The 18,357-nt window shown below is 33.3% G+C and overlaps 1 protein-coding gene across 1 annotated transcript in view; it reads right to left on the bottom strand.

Annotated features, from left to right (window-relative positions):
- The window catches only part of LOC136028916 (RAS guanyl-releasing protein 2-A-like), a 127,809-nt gene that overhangs the window by 21,853 nt on the left and 87,599 nt on the right, over positions 1-18,357 (bottom strand). Inside the window, exons 6-9 of the mRNA XM_065706882.1 lie at positions 16,989-17,123; positions 9,089-9,262; positions 5,908-6,122; positions 1,071-1,248 (exon numbers count right to left, since the gene is read on the bottom strand). Coding sequence (XP_065562954.1) covers positions 1,071-1,248; positions 5,908-6,122; positions 9,089-9,262; positions 16,989-17,123 — 702 coding nt within the window. The remainder of the gene's footprint in view (positions 1-1,070; positions 1,249-5,907; positions 6,123-9,088; positions 9,263-16,988; positions 17,124-18,357) is intronic.

The following is an 18,357-nucleotide window of genomic DNA, read 5'->3' as shown; positions in this document are numbered from 1 at the left end:
TATATTTGGCGCCATTTATGCTGTAGTAATGCTAAGGAGTATGATGTTATCATAACATTTTGATACTATTACTCAGTCAAGAGTAACAGCTCTCATGAACATAAGCTGGTGTCCCAAACGTCAAATTTTACACATAAAAAAATCCAGAAGATTTCCGCATTTAAATTATACGATCCTACCCATAACCCTTAGAATAATCAACATACATAAATTATTCATAATAGAAATAATCATAAATATTTATAAGCAAAAAAATAATAATCTTTGTAATAATAAAAAATAAATAATATAATATATAAGCTTAGTCCTTTATAATAAGGGATTTCCAATTATTTTGGATTTTCAAAACTCCTTACGACGCTCCCTTTGAATATATTTCAAACCCTTAAACTTTTTTTTAACCTAAAAAGATTTCCCTTTGCTTTCAACACTGGATCTTTTTGAACCGTAGATACAAAATTTGAACTACTTTCATGTCACTGAACTAATGACAGGTCAACAAGTGTCAATTTGAAAAAGCTTATGTAGTTACTTCTTTAGTAGAAATAAAGTGCTTTGAACTTAAGTGACTCTTGGCAAGTTTTTGGAAATACAAAGAAAAATAACTCTTGATCTATGCAATGAAGAAATTTTCGGAATAAGTAAATGGCATTGATGCATCTTTCAAACTGGAGATGAACTTCAAACGAAAACTAAGATCTTTGACAGTCTGTGAAATAATAAATACCTATCCTTGTCAACTAATATTTTACGTTAAAAAAATTCATTGGTGAAATCAATGGCGATTTTCGATGGCAATTACAGATTGCCATCGAATCTGATGGCGCAATTTTTATTTAGATCGCTTGAATTTTCGGTGGTGTTGTGGTTTTTGACAGGTGTCACTAACCTTTTTGAATTACATATTTGGAATTACCATTAAAAGCTAATCCTTTTAATATCTTAACTGTTTTCAAAATTGATTTTTTAGAGTTTCTGTTTATTAGGCTGATTCGCTCCTTATTTACAGTTTGTTACCATGAACTATTTGATTAATCTCATTGTTTTTGTTTACTCTATAAATTACTTACTCGGAGCGTATTCACCAGGTCCATATTTGCGCCGTCTGGTGGAGGAGTTGACTGAACTTCTTGTAACTCTTGAAAAATTGATGCTAGTTGTTGCATCTTGCGGAAGTTTAGTAGCTCGCCATCAACAAAATCTTCCATAGCAACATTGACAGATATCAAATCCTTCAGGTGAATTCCTCTGAATATGAAAAAAGCAATATGTTAATGTTTTTGCTAAAAAAAAAAATCTTGTTGAGAATTTGGGGCTTACACGAAAGAACTCATTCTTTTTTCTGAAATGCCGCTTACTATAGTTATGTTACTTTTGAATGTCATGTCAATTTTCATTTAACTAGCTTGAATGTTGAATTACTTTGGATACTGTCTGAATATTCTTTAAGTAACTAGGCTGGATGTCTTAAGATAACTCTGATGACGTGTAGAGTTGGACAAATGATTTTATTTTCTCTCCTTCCCTACCCTAATTCCAAATCAATTCTCGGGTATAGAATAGATTGATCGATACGCATCGGTATTGATCGGTACTGCAAGATTTTAAAGGTATACCTAAAATTTTAACTCCATCCTCTCTATTGGAGTTCCAAAATTTGTATTTTGTTCAGCTAATTAGTCCTACCTTCACGCTTTCGATCCTCAGCCCTATTTGAGTCTCTCTGCATTTTTGAATTTACCTTCATAGTGCACAAACTTGCCTGTAGACTGAAGAAAGGCCTTAACGGTAAATATAAAAATTAGAACTTATAAAGTATCTCCTTTATTTATTTTTTCAGATGAAAATTTTTAAAAGGAAGTTTCTGGACAACCTGAATCCATGATATGTTATATGAAGCTCCCCTGTTGATGTTTTGTTTCATTTTTTTTACAGAAATCTTAATTTACGAGATTGGCTGCCGCAGGCTCTTAACACTAGCTGTAGAATTTACGAGGGAAAATTAGACATACAAGAAAGACAGGCTTGGCGTTATGTCAACTTGACAAAGGAGGAATGTATAGCACATTCATACAAGGGTGCCTTCCTAGGGCAGGGCTCATATCCCCCTCCCTTCTCTCTCTATCTCCAGAGAAACCGAAAATGTATAAAAAGGCAGAGTTTGGTAAACTAAAAAAAATTGATGTTTTTTAGTAAAACAATTATTTTTCAATCCTAGCCCCCATCCCCACTAAGGACACTTACAGCCATTAAAATGAGCAGAAAGGACAGTATTACACAATATTCAACCTTGCCATTGCAATCGTCTTACTAGTTATTAAAAAGTGTAATTATTTTTGTGCAGTATTTGTTGTATTAATTCTATGTTACTCTTAAGTCCATTGAGACCAAATTAAGCCACCCCCTTACATTAGAAGAAATCAAAATCAACATGGATGAACCAATGTTGCAAAAAGTAATTTTGCAATGCATTCTATTTCCAAAGAGTTCGTGGTAACGAACTGTAATAAAGGACCGATTTGGCTCAATATTAACCAACACTCTAAATAACAGAATTTGGATATCAATAGATAAATACAAAGAAGGGGAGAATTGTACTGATTCCAAATATATAAGATTCACAAAGTTTAATGTTACCCACCAAAAGCTACGAGCCTAAGAGCATTTACTTTTTTTAAAAGGGAAGACCCCCCTCCCCCGTTAAATGTCTAGAAATCTGAATGAAAATCACGCCAACAGATTCAACATATAATAATTAATAATAATAATTTATTTGTTACCAGCTTGTTTTGACAATTTAAACGGAGTAAAAGCATTAATTAATTAATTAATTCGTTTAATTAGTTAATTAAACGGAGTAAAATCATTAACGGAGTAAGAAAAACAAAATAATACGAACAATACAATTAATACAGTCTAATCAAAGTGTGGTAAGAACCCAAGCATCGACAGGCCTCAACACCTAATCTAGCATGGAGTTATTTTTTTTCTTCATCAGAAAACTCTACTGTATAAGTTTCACACTCCTATATACAAAAATATATTCTGCATTTTTCTCCAGAAGAAAGATACACCAGAAAAACGTGGATGCGTGTTTGTTTATTTACATTTTTTAGTTACTTTTTCAGTAAGGACCTTATTTTCAGAAGAAAAAACGTATTTTTTTATTTTTATTTAGTAAGTCTCAAGAACAACTTCCAAAGAGGATGAAAAGCTTAAACACTGGACTTTAACTCTCCTTTGAATAATCGTAAGGATATGAAACAATCCTTTTAGTTTTAAGCGTGGAAGTATGAAAACAATGACACTTTGCCGTATGTATACAAATTTGCAATGCTTTTTGCAATGAGATATAAGAACACAGCGCTTGTCTGATCACAGAAAAAGATGTTGACACTCACACAATAACAAAGAAAATATTGGAATTTTGTTTGACAGAAGAGAAAAAGATACAAAGACATATAAAGAAATAAAACTTTGCTTGACGGCAAAAAAAAATGATGCCATGCTTTGTGTTGTCAGAAAAAGTTATTATAACCTATCTATAAAACGCGATGGATTTTAAAATAGAAATTTTAGCAATTAATAAAAAATTGATGACACAAAAGATATTGACAAGATGTTTGGAGACGAAATTTTAAAGACCCTTAACAAAACAGGTGTAAAAACGTGCTCATGCACACTTTCGACGTTGAATTTGAGTAAAGATTGTCATAGAAGGTTTTATTAACTACGACAACATAATTCCATCAACAAAAATATCATCTTTTTAAGAGATTAAATAAAAAAAACTAGTTTTTTTAACTGAAAGTAAGGAGCGACATTAAAATTTAAAACGAACAGAAATTACTCCGTATATGAAATGGGTTGTCCCCTCCACAATCCCTCGCTCTTTACGCTAAAGCTTTTAATTGTTTTAAAAAGTAGAAACGTAGCAAAGAGTCAAACTTTAGCGTAAAGAGCGAGGGATTGTGGAGGGGACAATCCATTTCATATACGGAGTAATTTCTGTTCGTTTTAAGTTAAAAAAACTAGTTTTTTTATTTAATTTCTGAACGTTTTTGAATTAATGCATGTTTGATTTTGGCTCTCCGCACATAAATTATTAAAATGAAATTTGTATATTAATTCTTTTTATGGCTAAATGGCTTTCTCTTAGTTTTGATCAGACGATTTTCAGAAATAAGGGATGGGGAAGGAGGCCTAGTTACCCTCCAATTTTTCGGTTACTTAAAAAGGCAACTAGAACTTTTAATTTTTAACCTTTTATTAGTAAAAAATATACGTAACTTAAGAATTAACTTACGTAACAAACTTTTATATTCTTATATTTTTATTTTGTTTACGAGGGGGTTTGTACCCTCGTTAATACCTCGCTCTTTACATTAAATCGTATAGTTTTGTCCCAATTCTTTAAGAATGACCCCTGAATCAGAGAGGCCGTAGAATAAATAGTTGAAATTACTAAAAATACTTTAGCATAAATAGCGAGGTATTTATCTCCTCCTAAATACCTCGCTCGTTATGCTAAAGTATTTTTAGAACCCCTCATATGCGTAATAATCTCTTCGTTTTAAGTTTCGATGCTACTCCTTACTTTCAATTGAAAAAAAAAATGTTTTCATGTTTATTTTTTTATTGTTTTTTTATAGTAATGCTAGAAAATCCTGCGCCCTTTTCATTGAATTTTTTCCCCCATGACATATTCCTCCAAGGAAAGATCCTCCTGTACACTCCGTCTGTAATTCGTCTGTACACTTCCCAATAACCATTACTATATGTAAACACTGGTCAAAGTTTGTAACTTGCAGCCCCTCCCTCAGGGATTGTGGGGGAGTAAGTCATTCCCAAAGACATAGTTCTTATGGTTTTCGACTATGCGGAACAAAATGGCTATCTCAAAATTTTGATCTGTTGACTTTGGGAAAAAATGATTATTGGAGGGGGCCTAGGTGCCCTCCAATTTTTTGGTCACTTAAAAAGGGCACTAGAACTTTTCATTTCCGTTAGAATGAACCCTCTTAAGACATTCTAAGACCACTTGGTCGATACGATGACCCCTGGGGAAAAAAAACAAAAAACAAAAAAAAAATAAACACGCACCCGTGATCTGTCTTTTGGCAAAAAATACGAAATTCCACATTTTTACAGATAGGAGCTTGAAATTTTTGCTGTAGGGTTCTCTGATGCGCCGAATGCGATGGTGTGATTTTCGTTAAGATTCTATGACTTTTAGGGGGTGTTTCCCCTATTTTCCAAAATAAGGCAAATTTTCTCAGGCTCGTAACTTTTGATAACAAACACTAAATTTGATGAAACATGTATATTTAGAATCAGCATGGAAATTCGATTCTTTTGATGTATCTTTTAGCATAAAAATTTCCTTTTTTACAGTTTTGTTTACTATTGACCCGGATCGCTCCTTACTACAGTTCGTTACCACGAACTGTTTGATCACTTCTCGGTGATGACCAGTCGGCCCTTAAACGGATCCACTGTCAACATTTTCTACACGTAAGTAGGTTATAAGTAACCAGTCGAAGAACTTTCGACAGAAACTATATTCGGATAGTACGGTTTAATTAATTTAGTTATTTTGCAATGGTTGAGCTCTGTAAAAAGTAAAAAAAAACACCAGCCAATTGATCAGTTCCCTGGAAAAAGTTAGTATATAGCTGCTACTGGAACAAAATAAGCAAGCAAGCAAGCAAGGAAAGAGAGGAGTGGGCTTAAATAAATTGATATAAGTTATTTTTGCAAGCAAGGAAAGAGAGGAGTGGGCTTAAATAAATTGATATAAGTTATTTTTCAAGGGTAATTTCTAAAAGACCTTCCACAAAGTCTATTCCAAGTAGAAACAATGATTCTTTTAGGACTTGCTTTCTAATTAAACGTCCTTTTACTTACAATATAGGGATTTTAAATCCCTTGCATTCATGTATCGCCCTTCTGTAGTTTGCAAAGTTTGAATTGGATGACAACAATTCGGCAAATTCTGCCAGATCTCTTTGTGCCTCAACCGGGATGCACGCTGCCGTCCTTGTGAGACGTGCCAGTGAACTATGACTTAACCCACCAACAACAGCCATCAAGGAGTTGTAATTGCGGAGTTCTAGCAGTTTCTGAAATAGATCATTACATTTATTGAATAAGGCTATTAGGAGTCTAGTTTTCAGGACCATTTTTGTGGTGTGGCTAAAGATGATTGAAGAGCAAATCAAGCACTTGGTTGCCGACAAAAGTTCCGGAAGTATGCTGATACGCACAAACCGATCTCCCCTCTAGTAATTTTATGTTTAGATATTTATTCACAAAAAACTTTGAGTTCACAACAAAAATTTCTGATTGGCTGAAATATTGTATGAAAAATTCCCATTGTCTCAAATTTATGCAGGCTAATTCTCGGTACTAGTAAAAATTTTACTCTCAATAGGCATTTACTTTATTTAGCTGACTTCAGTATGCACTAAAATGATGCTAATTTTCGATTCTGGAGGTTTATAGTATTTTGAACAGATTGAATGTAGATGGTTTTTCATATAATGAATAATTTTACTTCAAAAATTTCTGATCCTTTCATTTTCAAAATTAGTTTGTTCTTTAAAAAGAACTGCAGGTATCTAAATTAATTCAAGTTTTATTAAAAAAAATTCTTAAAAATGCACCCATTTGTACCTTAAACGAAATTTTCAATTGAAAAAAAATAAGACAAATTCCCATTGCTTCAATATTTTCCAGCAACTCTCTTTTAGTAATTTATAGTCTATCCAACCTTTCATGATTTCCTATGCTGATGATGACAATGATTGTATGAATTTTTAATAGGGATTGCTTCAGTTATTCAAATATTTTTATTAGAAGGAAAAGTTTGGCACGGGAAATTCCATGGGAAACAATTGGTGAGAACTCAAATTTTTCAATTTTCAATATCATGATCACTACCCTCTAAATGCACTGTTAACCACCCCAACGGTGCCATAGAAGCTATTTACAACATTCAGCTGATTAAGTATTTTATTTTTCTACTAGGCAATAATTTTTCCGATCTTTGTCTAGAAATAATAAATTATTTTCTAATCACCCGATATGTTACAATCTTGAGTACAGACAAAATTTAATCAGCCATCCCCCTCCACATGTCGAAAAGTTTCAATTTAATTCTCTTAACCTTTCGGAAGATATCGCACATAACACCAGTTTGACAGCCTTGGTTGCACATAGTGCATTTTGATTTACTTCAGCTTCCTACTCACCGTTGTTTGACAATTTTAACTTGATACCCTTAGTCGTTCTTGAGATATCACAGATATGCCTTTGGACAATATTGGATGCATACAGTGTCTTTTGGTTTTGTTTAAAACCCCAAAACATAACCTGAAATTTATATACAATACCATGAGTTGTTCCTAAGGTATTTCTAGACTCCCTATTTACCATTTGGGTAAACATAATTTAGTTGGATTTAATTTTACATATAGCCTAACCTAAAGTTGAATTGAACAATAACAGTCTTGTAAGGTGTCGAAAAATATTGACCACGTATTTTACTTTTAGTGACCAAAAACAAAAGGAAATAATTGAGTAGTATATCTACAAAAACCGACAAAAGTTCATTACGGACGTAACACCTATATAACCTTCGAACAATTGATAATTGGAATAATTAGCTAATTTTTTATTCATTTTTACTGATATCTTTAATAACTTCCGCCAGATAAATTGTAGTACACAAGAATATTTAAAATTTCCCCTCAATGCAAAGAAAAAAAAATATATATATTGCTCACTCCAGTCAGAAATAAGCTGTCATAATGTGCAAAAAATATGTTTTGCAATCTTGCATAGAAACAGATTTAGCTAAGTCTGTAAATCATGGTAATTATTAGCCAATAGCCACAGAAACCTATTTTTTGCTTTTCTAGCCATAAGTCAATTTGTATATTACTCTTAAGCCCTACTATTGCAATTGCTAAATCAATGTTAGCCTAAAAGAAATCAATTGAAACTGAAACTACGCATTTGGGATATTTTAGGTAATTTTCTGAATTTGAAACTTCATTGTTAATCGGTTTTTTTTATAGGAAACTTAACCAGAAAATCCTTAGTAATCCTCGGAATTATTCTCTCCCACCAAAACCCAATAAGTTTTTCCCTCTCAAGAAAGAAAGGCTAAAAAAGTCTTTACAATTACTCCAAACTACGAACAGAAATGAAAATGATTTATAAGGTCAATAGTTTTCCAAAGTTAGTTATTTTGACGAAACTTGTGTTTAGGGTTTGCTCAATTTGATGGTTTTAATCTCCATTAAACTGCTTCGCTTTTCTGGACTGTTTTCCTCCGTCTTCCAGAAATAATTAAACTGTTGTATCCTAATAAGACATGATGAGTTTATACTTGGAGTTTTACATATCTGGGGTCAGTGGAAAACGCAAATTCTTTGGGACAATATTAAGTTGTCTTCCAATTTTATTTAGGAATTGTTCTGACTCATTACAGAGTTTACTAATTTCAAACGGTTGGTTAGCATGAAAAGATAATTAGAAATAGTTCTACTTTGTGTCACAATGAAATATTTAGTGAATAATACGTTTCCCAAATACCATTTACCATTACCCAAATACCCAAATACCACTAGGTATTTTTTTTATTTTCGCTGGATTGCCTTCATGACATCACAAAATGTTAAAAGGTTCTCGTTGATGACGCAATAATAATATGACATTATAGATGATAAGGAAGGCAAAAATAGGTAATTTGACTTAAATACCTATCTTGAAACTCTGGCATGACCAACAATTTCAGCGCACGAAACTGACGTGGGATGGGGTATATATACTGGTTACCCTTGATCCCTTGCAGATCTTAAAAATGGAACTCGAATTTAAGATTTGAGACTTCCGATAGTCTCGATGAGAGACTAGGGTCTCTAATGAGACTCCTTCTTATGTATTATGACCAATGATTTAATGTGACTATATCTGATGAAAAAGAAGAACAAAACTAAGCAAGAACAAGTAGTAGAACTAGTGCTAAGTATAACTGAAATGCCTAGGAATTTTGACCTCAATCAATAATAATTTTCCATACCTTAGTTACGGCCACCAATTTTACAATCGATTCTGCTCTTTGTTGGGGTGTACTCCTTCCAAGGACCATACATTGAACCCATTGTGTAAGTCCATTAAATAAGGCTACTGACCTTTCGAGTCGCGGTACTGCTGATAAGGATCCAGATACTGCATACTGTTTGTACTCTTGAAACTAAAAACATATATGTTTAGTTAAGCCTATGTACGAGGATGCATCCATTACTTTTATAAGGGGGGGGGGTACAAAAAAATAACTAGAAAACTCCTAAAAAATTTGTTTACATGCATTTTTGTTACGTTCTTATAATTCAGACAAAATGCGGTAGAACCCTGTAGCCCCCTGCTTGAACACTGTATCTTTTCCCAATACTTTTGGGATATAGATAATCAAATATGTGGCTTATTTCAGTCAGGGTTGGATTAAGTTATATTTCTTTAGTCTAAACATGGCCATTTGGTCATTCAAATATGTCTTTCTGTGGAAGCAATTTTGTATCACTGGTGTGGACATTTTTACTGTAAAGTTTAGTGAGATGAAAATTATGATTATTTTAAAGAACAACACAATAGAGGTTCTTAGCGCATAGAGTTTTTAATGGAGATGAAAAAATCCTCTAAATCTTGCAAAATTTTATTAATTATCTAGACAGTAAAATAGAAAAAACTTCTAGCCTATTGAATGGCATAAACAAGAAGCAGTCAATACCACCCTATCTCCAAAAGAGACCTTTTCAAAGATCATTTATGGTCAGAATTACCCCTTGGCCAAGGAATTTCTTTAGAGACCTTTTATCAATATTCTTCGTCTCCTTGATATTTCTAGGAAATTCCGAAAATAGAAATTCCGAATTTTAATTGCTAAAAGAAAGCTTGACCTTAATAGGATTTTCTAAGGTTTCTCACAAACTTAAGACTCACACCTACAAAGAAAGTAAAACAAGTCTTGCTGCAATTTAACTCTTAGGTAAATGCCCACCTCTAAACTCCTAGGGACCTAAACTTTTTGAAATCCCTAGAACTGGGAGAGTCAAAATAAGGGGGCTCCCTAAATTCTTGTAATCATAGCATCTAAAAAAGCACATTATCGGATCTCAATTGAACTTTAAGGATAGCAAGGGCAGGTATACTGATTGTTCCTGCTGGGTTTCATTTTGATGCCAGGCACTTTGGTAATTTCTGTAACCTATGGTAATTCAGTGCTACCCAGTGTCGATAGCACTTCTCTAGTAACTCCTAACCCAGTAAAGAGTTTACTAGTAATCTACCATGATGTTATGACGTGTTTGTTGCGGTACTATTGCCTATGTTTGTTCCTGTATTACATCACTCCTCTGGTCTTTGGCTCCTGTGTTTCTCCAGTTATTTGTCCTGTGTTTATCTTTGTCTTTGTTGCTTGTTCCTTTGCTCATTCATCCTTTAACTTTTCCTATTTTGCGCATATGTCCTTTCAGAGGATGGGGCTCAAAACCTTCTGGTAAAGGTCATGGACCATAAAAAAAAAATATGATTAGCTATCTTATGATTTCCATTCCGTGGCATTTTGACCCTTTTACAAGTACGTAAATACCAAAATTGTAGCTTTTAGACTCTACTAAGTTTTACAACATCCCATTCAATACGACGTGGTCGGAAAAAAAAGACAACCAATAAATGAAGAGCATATTGTTCTTTACTAAAGTACCCAGGATTGGGGACCCTTTGGTCAGGTTAGAATTCATATTCTGCTTGTAGGATGAAGGTAGGCTGTCAAATGTGTTCCCTACTGCTGGGAAATTGAACATGAAAGATGGCTGGATTCCAAACAAGCGTTGTAGAAGCTCAGAGACAAAGTTCTAGTTATGTCTTTTGACAACCTTTGCAGGGAAGGTAAAGGGATAGATCTATATCTTCTTGTTGATGAAATACCTAGAAATTACGGTTACTGGATTCCAAACGAACTTGGTTGTGAGTATAAATATATCAGTTATGTCTTTTGGGGTCTGTTGCCATCCCGAACAAGGTAGGAAAAGGCTAAATTGAATTCATATAATCTACCAGAAATGGTTGTAGTGTCTCAGCTAAACTTTGTGAAAATGTGTCACATCTGACCCAACGTCTCTGAAAAGGGCAGGACCCTTAAATATTTGCTACAGTCATGACTCCTTGCACAACTAGTCAAGCATCAATGCAACATTTTGCCTACTCTATGAATGGAGTCATAGAAATAATGAAGGTAGATTATGGCTTAAGTATCTGTATGTTCGAGCCTAGAGAAAATTTATAAAAGCTGATTAAAGTCTCTTGACGATATAAGCATTTGTGGTTTCCACCATCTATATATATATATATATATATATATATATATATATATATATATATATATATATATATATATATATATATATATATATATAAACTAGTTGTTGGTGTGGCACTTCGTGCCCTCAGAAGGCCCTGTCAAGATTGTTGCCTCTATCACGTTTGCCATTGGTTTTTTTTGTATTTTTTTACGGCAAGTCGCGTGCCATTGCAAAGCTTTGGTGGGTTGATATTTCGCAACAGTATTATTGGTACGCCTATTTTTAGTTGTAGCACGTGTGGTGGAAACCCTGGGAGATACAGGGAATTTAAAAATTCTGGTGGATATTTGACCACTTCATTGGATTCCAGAACTGTGTCGACTCGAATCTTGGTCAGAATAAACTTGTTGATTTCGTGGACGTCTTTGTTCTTGGCTGTCAGAATCGCTCGTTCACTTCGCAATTTATGATTTTTATAATTGGTTAGAATATTCGGAAATACCTTTTCAACCAAATCATTTTTTGACGTCACTAAATTACAGAATTTAGGAGGCAGTCGTATACGTCCTGAAATTGAGTCAACTGGGAACATTCCGTTTCCAATTGTCAGCAACTGACCTGAAAATGTTTCACCAGAGTGATGGTTTTGCAATCGGACACGTATATTTAAAGTTAATTTTATGTATTTACGTGTGCCCATAAATAAGAATTTTTCAGGCAAGCATTTATTTCATCCGCAGGTGACAATCCAGGAATAATAGGTAATGTTTTGCCTGAAATCTCCCGCAAGCAATATTAATGTGCTGCCAAAGGGCTTAGAATTTCCTCGCAAATCTTGCAATGATCGCTTCAGAGCCTTGAGCAATTTTTGTGCGCCATTGTGCACTCGTCCTAAACAATAAGTTTGCATTGCTGCAATACTTTACCCATCCCAGATGATTTGGAAATGTGACACGTGGGAGTTTCTGTAGATTGTATATTCAGTGGCAATTTCAGAGCGGAATGAGGCGTTTATCCCACCAGGGAGCAACGTCGCGGCCATTCCGGACGACGTAAGGGCCAACGCTGTCATTTTCGGATTGAATTGATGCCAGAAGCAATCTAATTTGAAACGTTTTACCAGTACCTCCTGGCGCATCCAAGAAGAAGATTTCTCCAATTTGATTATCGACACAATGCATTATCTGATCATAAATGCCTTTTTGTTCAGACGTTAACTTAGAAATATTTGTTTGTACATACAACAATAGATTAATTGTGTTGTAACTTTGTTCACGATCCACACATGTAGAAATAGAAGCAGTAAGATTAGGTGAGGGCATTCCCAAATCCTTGAGAAGTTTGTTTGCAACAGATAAGCACAAATCTTTAATCATAACTAAGTGCAGTTATAAATTTCTATTGTAAAGTCCAAGGTCATGTCTGACCTTTGACCTTCTAGCCGCATTCGGTGGAGTATATCGTCGGTCATTTGCGATTTAATATTAAAGTGATAGCCGTCAGCCCCGCTTGATCAAGATTTATCATTTAAATGTGAAAGCTATTAGTAAAATTTATCACGTAATTGGATATTTTCTGTAAATTGAAACACGCTCTCCCTTTATTTATTTTACGACTATCGGATTTTTATTTGATACACTTATGTATTATGTACTCTTTGTCTGTGTGGCTTGGTACTTTTCTTCAGATACTTCAATTAATACGTGTCCTATAGAATAATGTTATTTTAATTTTTCGTGGAATAGAGAACCAGAATTCAATGAGGTGAGTATATAAACTAAATATAATAATATAATAGCTGCAGCTGGATTGCGTGATTTTCAACCGCTGGTTTTCAGATCTGTTAGGTATCTTGGAATTGACATGGATCAACTAAATTAAAGCTCAATTTTCTTAATTTTAAGAACTACTGCTCAAACACATGGACCCCTCCCTCAACACGCTATAGCTAGATTTTGTTTTCAGTTTTTAGTAGTAATTCTACTACTCAAGCACAAGAGCAGTTCCATTGTACTGCTACAATTCCATTGTAGCTAGAAAAAACTGGACCTTTGAAATGGTCTGCATTGTAATACCCAAGTGTTTTGTCGAGACGAGTGTATGATACTCAATATCAAACAGTTCGTGGTAACGAACTGTAGTAAGGAGCGACCCGGCTCAATAGTAAACGAAACTCTAAAAAACGGAATTTTGATGCTAAAAGATACATCAAAAGAATCAAATTTTTATGATGATTCTAAATATATAAGTTTCATCAAATTTAATCTTTGTCATCAAAAGTTACGAGCCTGAGAAAATTTGCCTTATTTTGGAAAATAGGGGGAAACACCCCCTAAAAGTCAAAGAATCTTAACGAAAATCACACCATCGCATTCGTCGTATCAGAGAACCCTGTTGCAAAAATTTCAAGCTCCTATCTACAAAAATGTGGAATTTCGTATTTTTTGCCAGAAGACAGATCACGGGTGCGTGTTTATTTGTTTTCTTTCTGTTGTTTTTTTTCCCCCCAGGGGTCATCGTATCGACCAAGTGGTCCTAGAATCCCACACGAGGGCTCATTCTAACGGAAATGAAAATTTCTAGTGCTCTTTTTAAGTGACCAAAAAATTGGAGGGCACCTAGGCCCCCTCCCACGCTCATTTATTTCCCAAAGTCAACGAATCCAATGAATCGTTTTAAGTTTTAATATCGCTCCTTACTTTCAGTTTAAAAAACTAGTTTTTTTTATTTAATAATATAATAGCTGTAGCAGGATTGCTCGATTTTCTTACGCTGGTATTATGCATAAGTACATAAAGATCTTATTTATGCATAAGTACAGTTATGGCTGCAGACTACTGCGATTTTGTTGGTATAGCAATCTTGTTATAGCCCGTACTCTATTTTGTCATAAAACGGTCCGTAATTTAACATGGTACTCTTGTGATGCTAAAGCAGCAATAACTATTGATTATGTTACTGTACACCAAAGACTTGCAGGATCCAAATAAGATATTGGGGTGCTGCTGTTGATCTTAAAAATAAAGGTATCAGTCTATTCGTGACTAGGCTTAGTTTAGAGCTGAAATATATATATATATATATATATATATATATATATATATATATATATATATATATATATATATATATATATATATATATATATATATATATATATATATATATATATATATATATATATATATATATATATATATATATATATATATATATATATATATATATATATATATATATATATACAACAACAAAAGAGAGAATAATGAGGACTTTTTTCCCAAACAGTGAACCAACAAAACCTATTTGAATATTTCGGCCCTATATCTAAGGGCCGTCTTCAGCAAAGAGAAAATAAAAAACAATAAAACACTTACAATAAAAGTTCTCAGTTAAAAATCCATTTGTTTTTATTTTAAAATAGCCTTGGCATCATTACTTCTTAACGAAAAGTTCAGCCAAGACTGGCTGATAAAAGCTAACATTTTGCAAGATAAAAAGGTTCATTCATTTCACTAACTGTATTTATTAAAAATTGGAATGATTTCTTATTGCGATATTTGCCTTCTCTGCAGCTAATCTGATAGTTCTTTTGATTTTGGGCTTGTTTTTGTTCGTTCCTATTTTTGTTTTATTTTGAATTAGATTATTTTCTATAATTAATTTTGTGTACATAGGGTTGAGCGTATATTCACCCAAGTCTCTATTTAGGGATGTGTTATTATTTAAGTTTCGTTTGATTTCGATTGCCTCACGGACAGTTTGTTTGATTCCTAGGTCATTGCTAATTAGAATTGTTTCGTCAAATAGAACATAATGGTCTAGATTTTCAAAAATATGATTACTTAAAGCTGAATCGAAAGATATGGAGTTATTTTTAGATTTTAATACTTTTTCAATACTTTCTTTGTGTTGCTGCAATCTTGTTCCTAAATTTTGGTGGGTTCGACCAATGCAATAATTTCCACAACTACATGGTATTTGATACACCCCTCGTAGACGAGTAATTTGGGTTTTATCCTTACCAGAATTGACAAGATTCATTATACTTAAATTGCTTGTGAATACAACACGTAAATTGTTCTTTAAACAAACTTTTTTCAGTTTTGAAGTAATTTTCGGAATATAAGGTAGGTAAATCGTGTTTGTGGGTTTAGATGTATTGATAATACGCAGTGTGAATAAACTTGAATTTACGGTTTACAGAAAACCTACGCATAATAATAGATACCTTCACTTCAAATCTAACCATCCTCCACAGGTTAAAAGAGGTGTGGTAATATCTCTTGTGGATAGAGTACTTAATATCTGTTCAGAGCCGTATGTTAAAAAAGAATTAAGTTTTATTACAGACATACTTTCTGGCAACGGGTACCCAATTTCTCTCATAAATACTGTTATTGCTCAAAGATTAAAGATGCATTCTTCTGAAGCCTTAAATCCCACACCAGTAAATGATTTGAATAAACCCACAAACACGATTTACCTTCCTTATATTCCGAAAATTACTTCAAAACTGAAAAAAGTTTGTTTAAAGAACAATTTACGTGTTGTATTCACAAGCAATTTAAGTATAATGAATCTTGTCAATTCTGGTAAGGATAAAACCCCAATTACTCGTCTACGAGGGGTGTATCAAATACCATGTAGTTGTGGAAATTATTGCATTGGTCGAACCCACCAAAATTTAGGAACAAGATTGCAGCAACAAAAAGAAAGTATTGAAAAAGCATTAAAATCTAAAAATAACTCCATATCTTTCGATTCAGCTTTAAGTAATCATATTTTTGAAAATCCAGACCATTATGTTCTATTTGACGAAACAATTCTAATTAGCAATGACCTAGGAATCAAACAAACTGTCCGTGAGGCAATCGAAATCAAACGAAACTTACATAATAACACATCCCTAAATAGAGACTTGGGTGAATATACACTCAACCCTATGTACACAAAATTAATTATAGAAAATAATCTAATTCAAAATAAAACAAAAATAGGAACGAACAAAAACAAGCCCAATATCAAAAGAACTATCAAATTAGCTGCAGAGAAGGCAAATATCGCAATAAGAAATCATTCCAAGTTTTAATAAATACAGTTAGTGAAATGAATGAACCTTTTTATCTTGCAAAATGTTAGCTTTTATCAGACAGTCTTGGCTGAACTTTCAAACAGTTCGTGGTAACGAACTGTAGTAAGGAGCTTACTACATTGATGCCAAGGCTATTTCAAAATAAAAACAAATGGATTTTTAACTGAGAACTTTTATTGTAAGTGTTTTATTGTTTTTTATTTTTTCTTTGCTGAAGATGGCTCTTAGATATAGGGCCGAAATATTCAAATAGGTTTTGTTGGTTCACTGTCTTGGGAAAAAAGTCCTCATTATTCTCTCTTTTGTTGTTGTATTATGGAAAGGCAGTGTGGTCTTCGTCATTATTATATATATATATATATATATATATATATATATATATATATATATATATATATATATATATATATATATATATATATATATATATATATATATATATACTTGGTAAATATAAATTGTATTTTGTGAAAAAAGTATTACTTAACATATTGATAGTATTCAAAGAATAATTCAATACTCACACTAATTCGACGCATTATTCTGTGTTCAAGAAACGTCAGATGTTCGGCAAGTTCATTTGGCTCTAAATGATTGAAAACAAGAGAAACTTTCCGAGAATGCCGAACGCTTGGGTCACGGACAGACACATTTCTCACCTAAAAATGAGCTAAACTTCATTAAGGCTGCATATAAAATATACTAAAACTTAATAATGGAAAAAATAATTATATTAAACTGCAGCTTTTTCTGTAAACTGCTCTTCTACTTCACCGTATTCAAACTTCTACTCTCGAAGCCCATGGAAGAATCTTCAAACATTTAAAATACCTTTTTGTACGCACATTCCAGCATAGTGAACATTTAGCCTTCCTTTACCTCTCTTGGGGGCTATTTACCACAATTTTTCTAGATTACTGATTCTCATCCTTCCAGAGGCTAAACCACCTAAGCTTTCCTTTCATAATGCATATCCATGAGAGAATAATTCAGTACTTGAAAAAAATACTCAAAAAGAAAAATCGTCATTTTTCTGTCAGTAAACAGAATTAGTAAATAGGTCTCACTCAGATAGCCTTACCACTTATCAGGGGGACCTCAGCACTTCTTCTAAAAGACGGTCTCAGGCAAGAGTGATTTCAAAGTGGATGTAAACATATGTAGAAGGAGCCAACAACCAGCTTTGAGGTGGGACAAGAGTCGTGCGTCAGAAATGGCAAATCTAAGTCAGCTAGGGCTCTACAGACCACTGAGGATGGTTAATACTGGGAAAAAGGCTGGGTTTCAACCCAAGCAGCTTCTGGTTGTCCTTTCCCTCTGTTTGGGTAATAGTATTTGTTAACTGTTTCTCTGTTCATCTCTTTTCGGATTTTCATAAACAAAAGAATGATAGTTTAAGTCTTAAAACCCTGCCCCCTTCAAATGATATCTTTTTTTGATAAGGTTCTTTTCTTTTCTTTACTTCCCAGGATCTTTTCCAGTTTGCAAAATTTTCTTCTCTATTATTCCCCTTGTTGGTGATTTACAGAATTTTATCAATTTCTCAAATTAAAATGTTAATGAATTCACCCAATTACATAAATGTCGACTTCTTATTTCGCTGAGAATAGAATAATATTGGTTGAATCCATCAACAATCGGTAGGATCTTCATAATGTTTGAGTAGGGTCAAAAACATGTTCACTGACTGCTAAAGTGAAATTCAAATGCTCTGGGATGCTAGATTAAAATACGGCAAAATTTTAACTTCGATGATAAAACATTTTTCAAAAAACCATGCAACCCCGTATGTACCTGCACTTTGCAAATACCTTATGAAATGTTTGAAACTAAGTATAAACTGGATGAAAAGTATGTGATGTTTAGACGGAAGAATATATCAGTATTTCAAAA

Source organism: Artemia franciscana, chromosome 7, assembly GCF_032884065.1.
Source record: "Artemia franciscana chromosome 7, ASM3288406v1, whole genome shotgun sequence".
NCBI classification, from domain to species: domain Eukaryota; kingdom Metazoa; phylum Arthropoda; class Branchiopoda; order Anostraca; family Artemiidae; genus Artemia; species Artemia franciscana.
The sequence above is the reverse complement of the archived record's forward strand: the minus strand, read 5'-3'. Positions and strand labels throughout refer to the sequence as shown.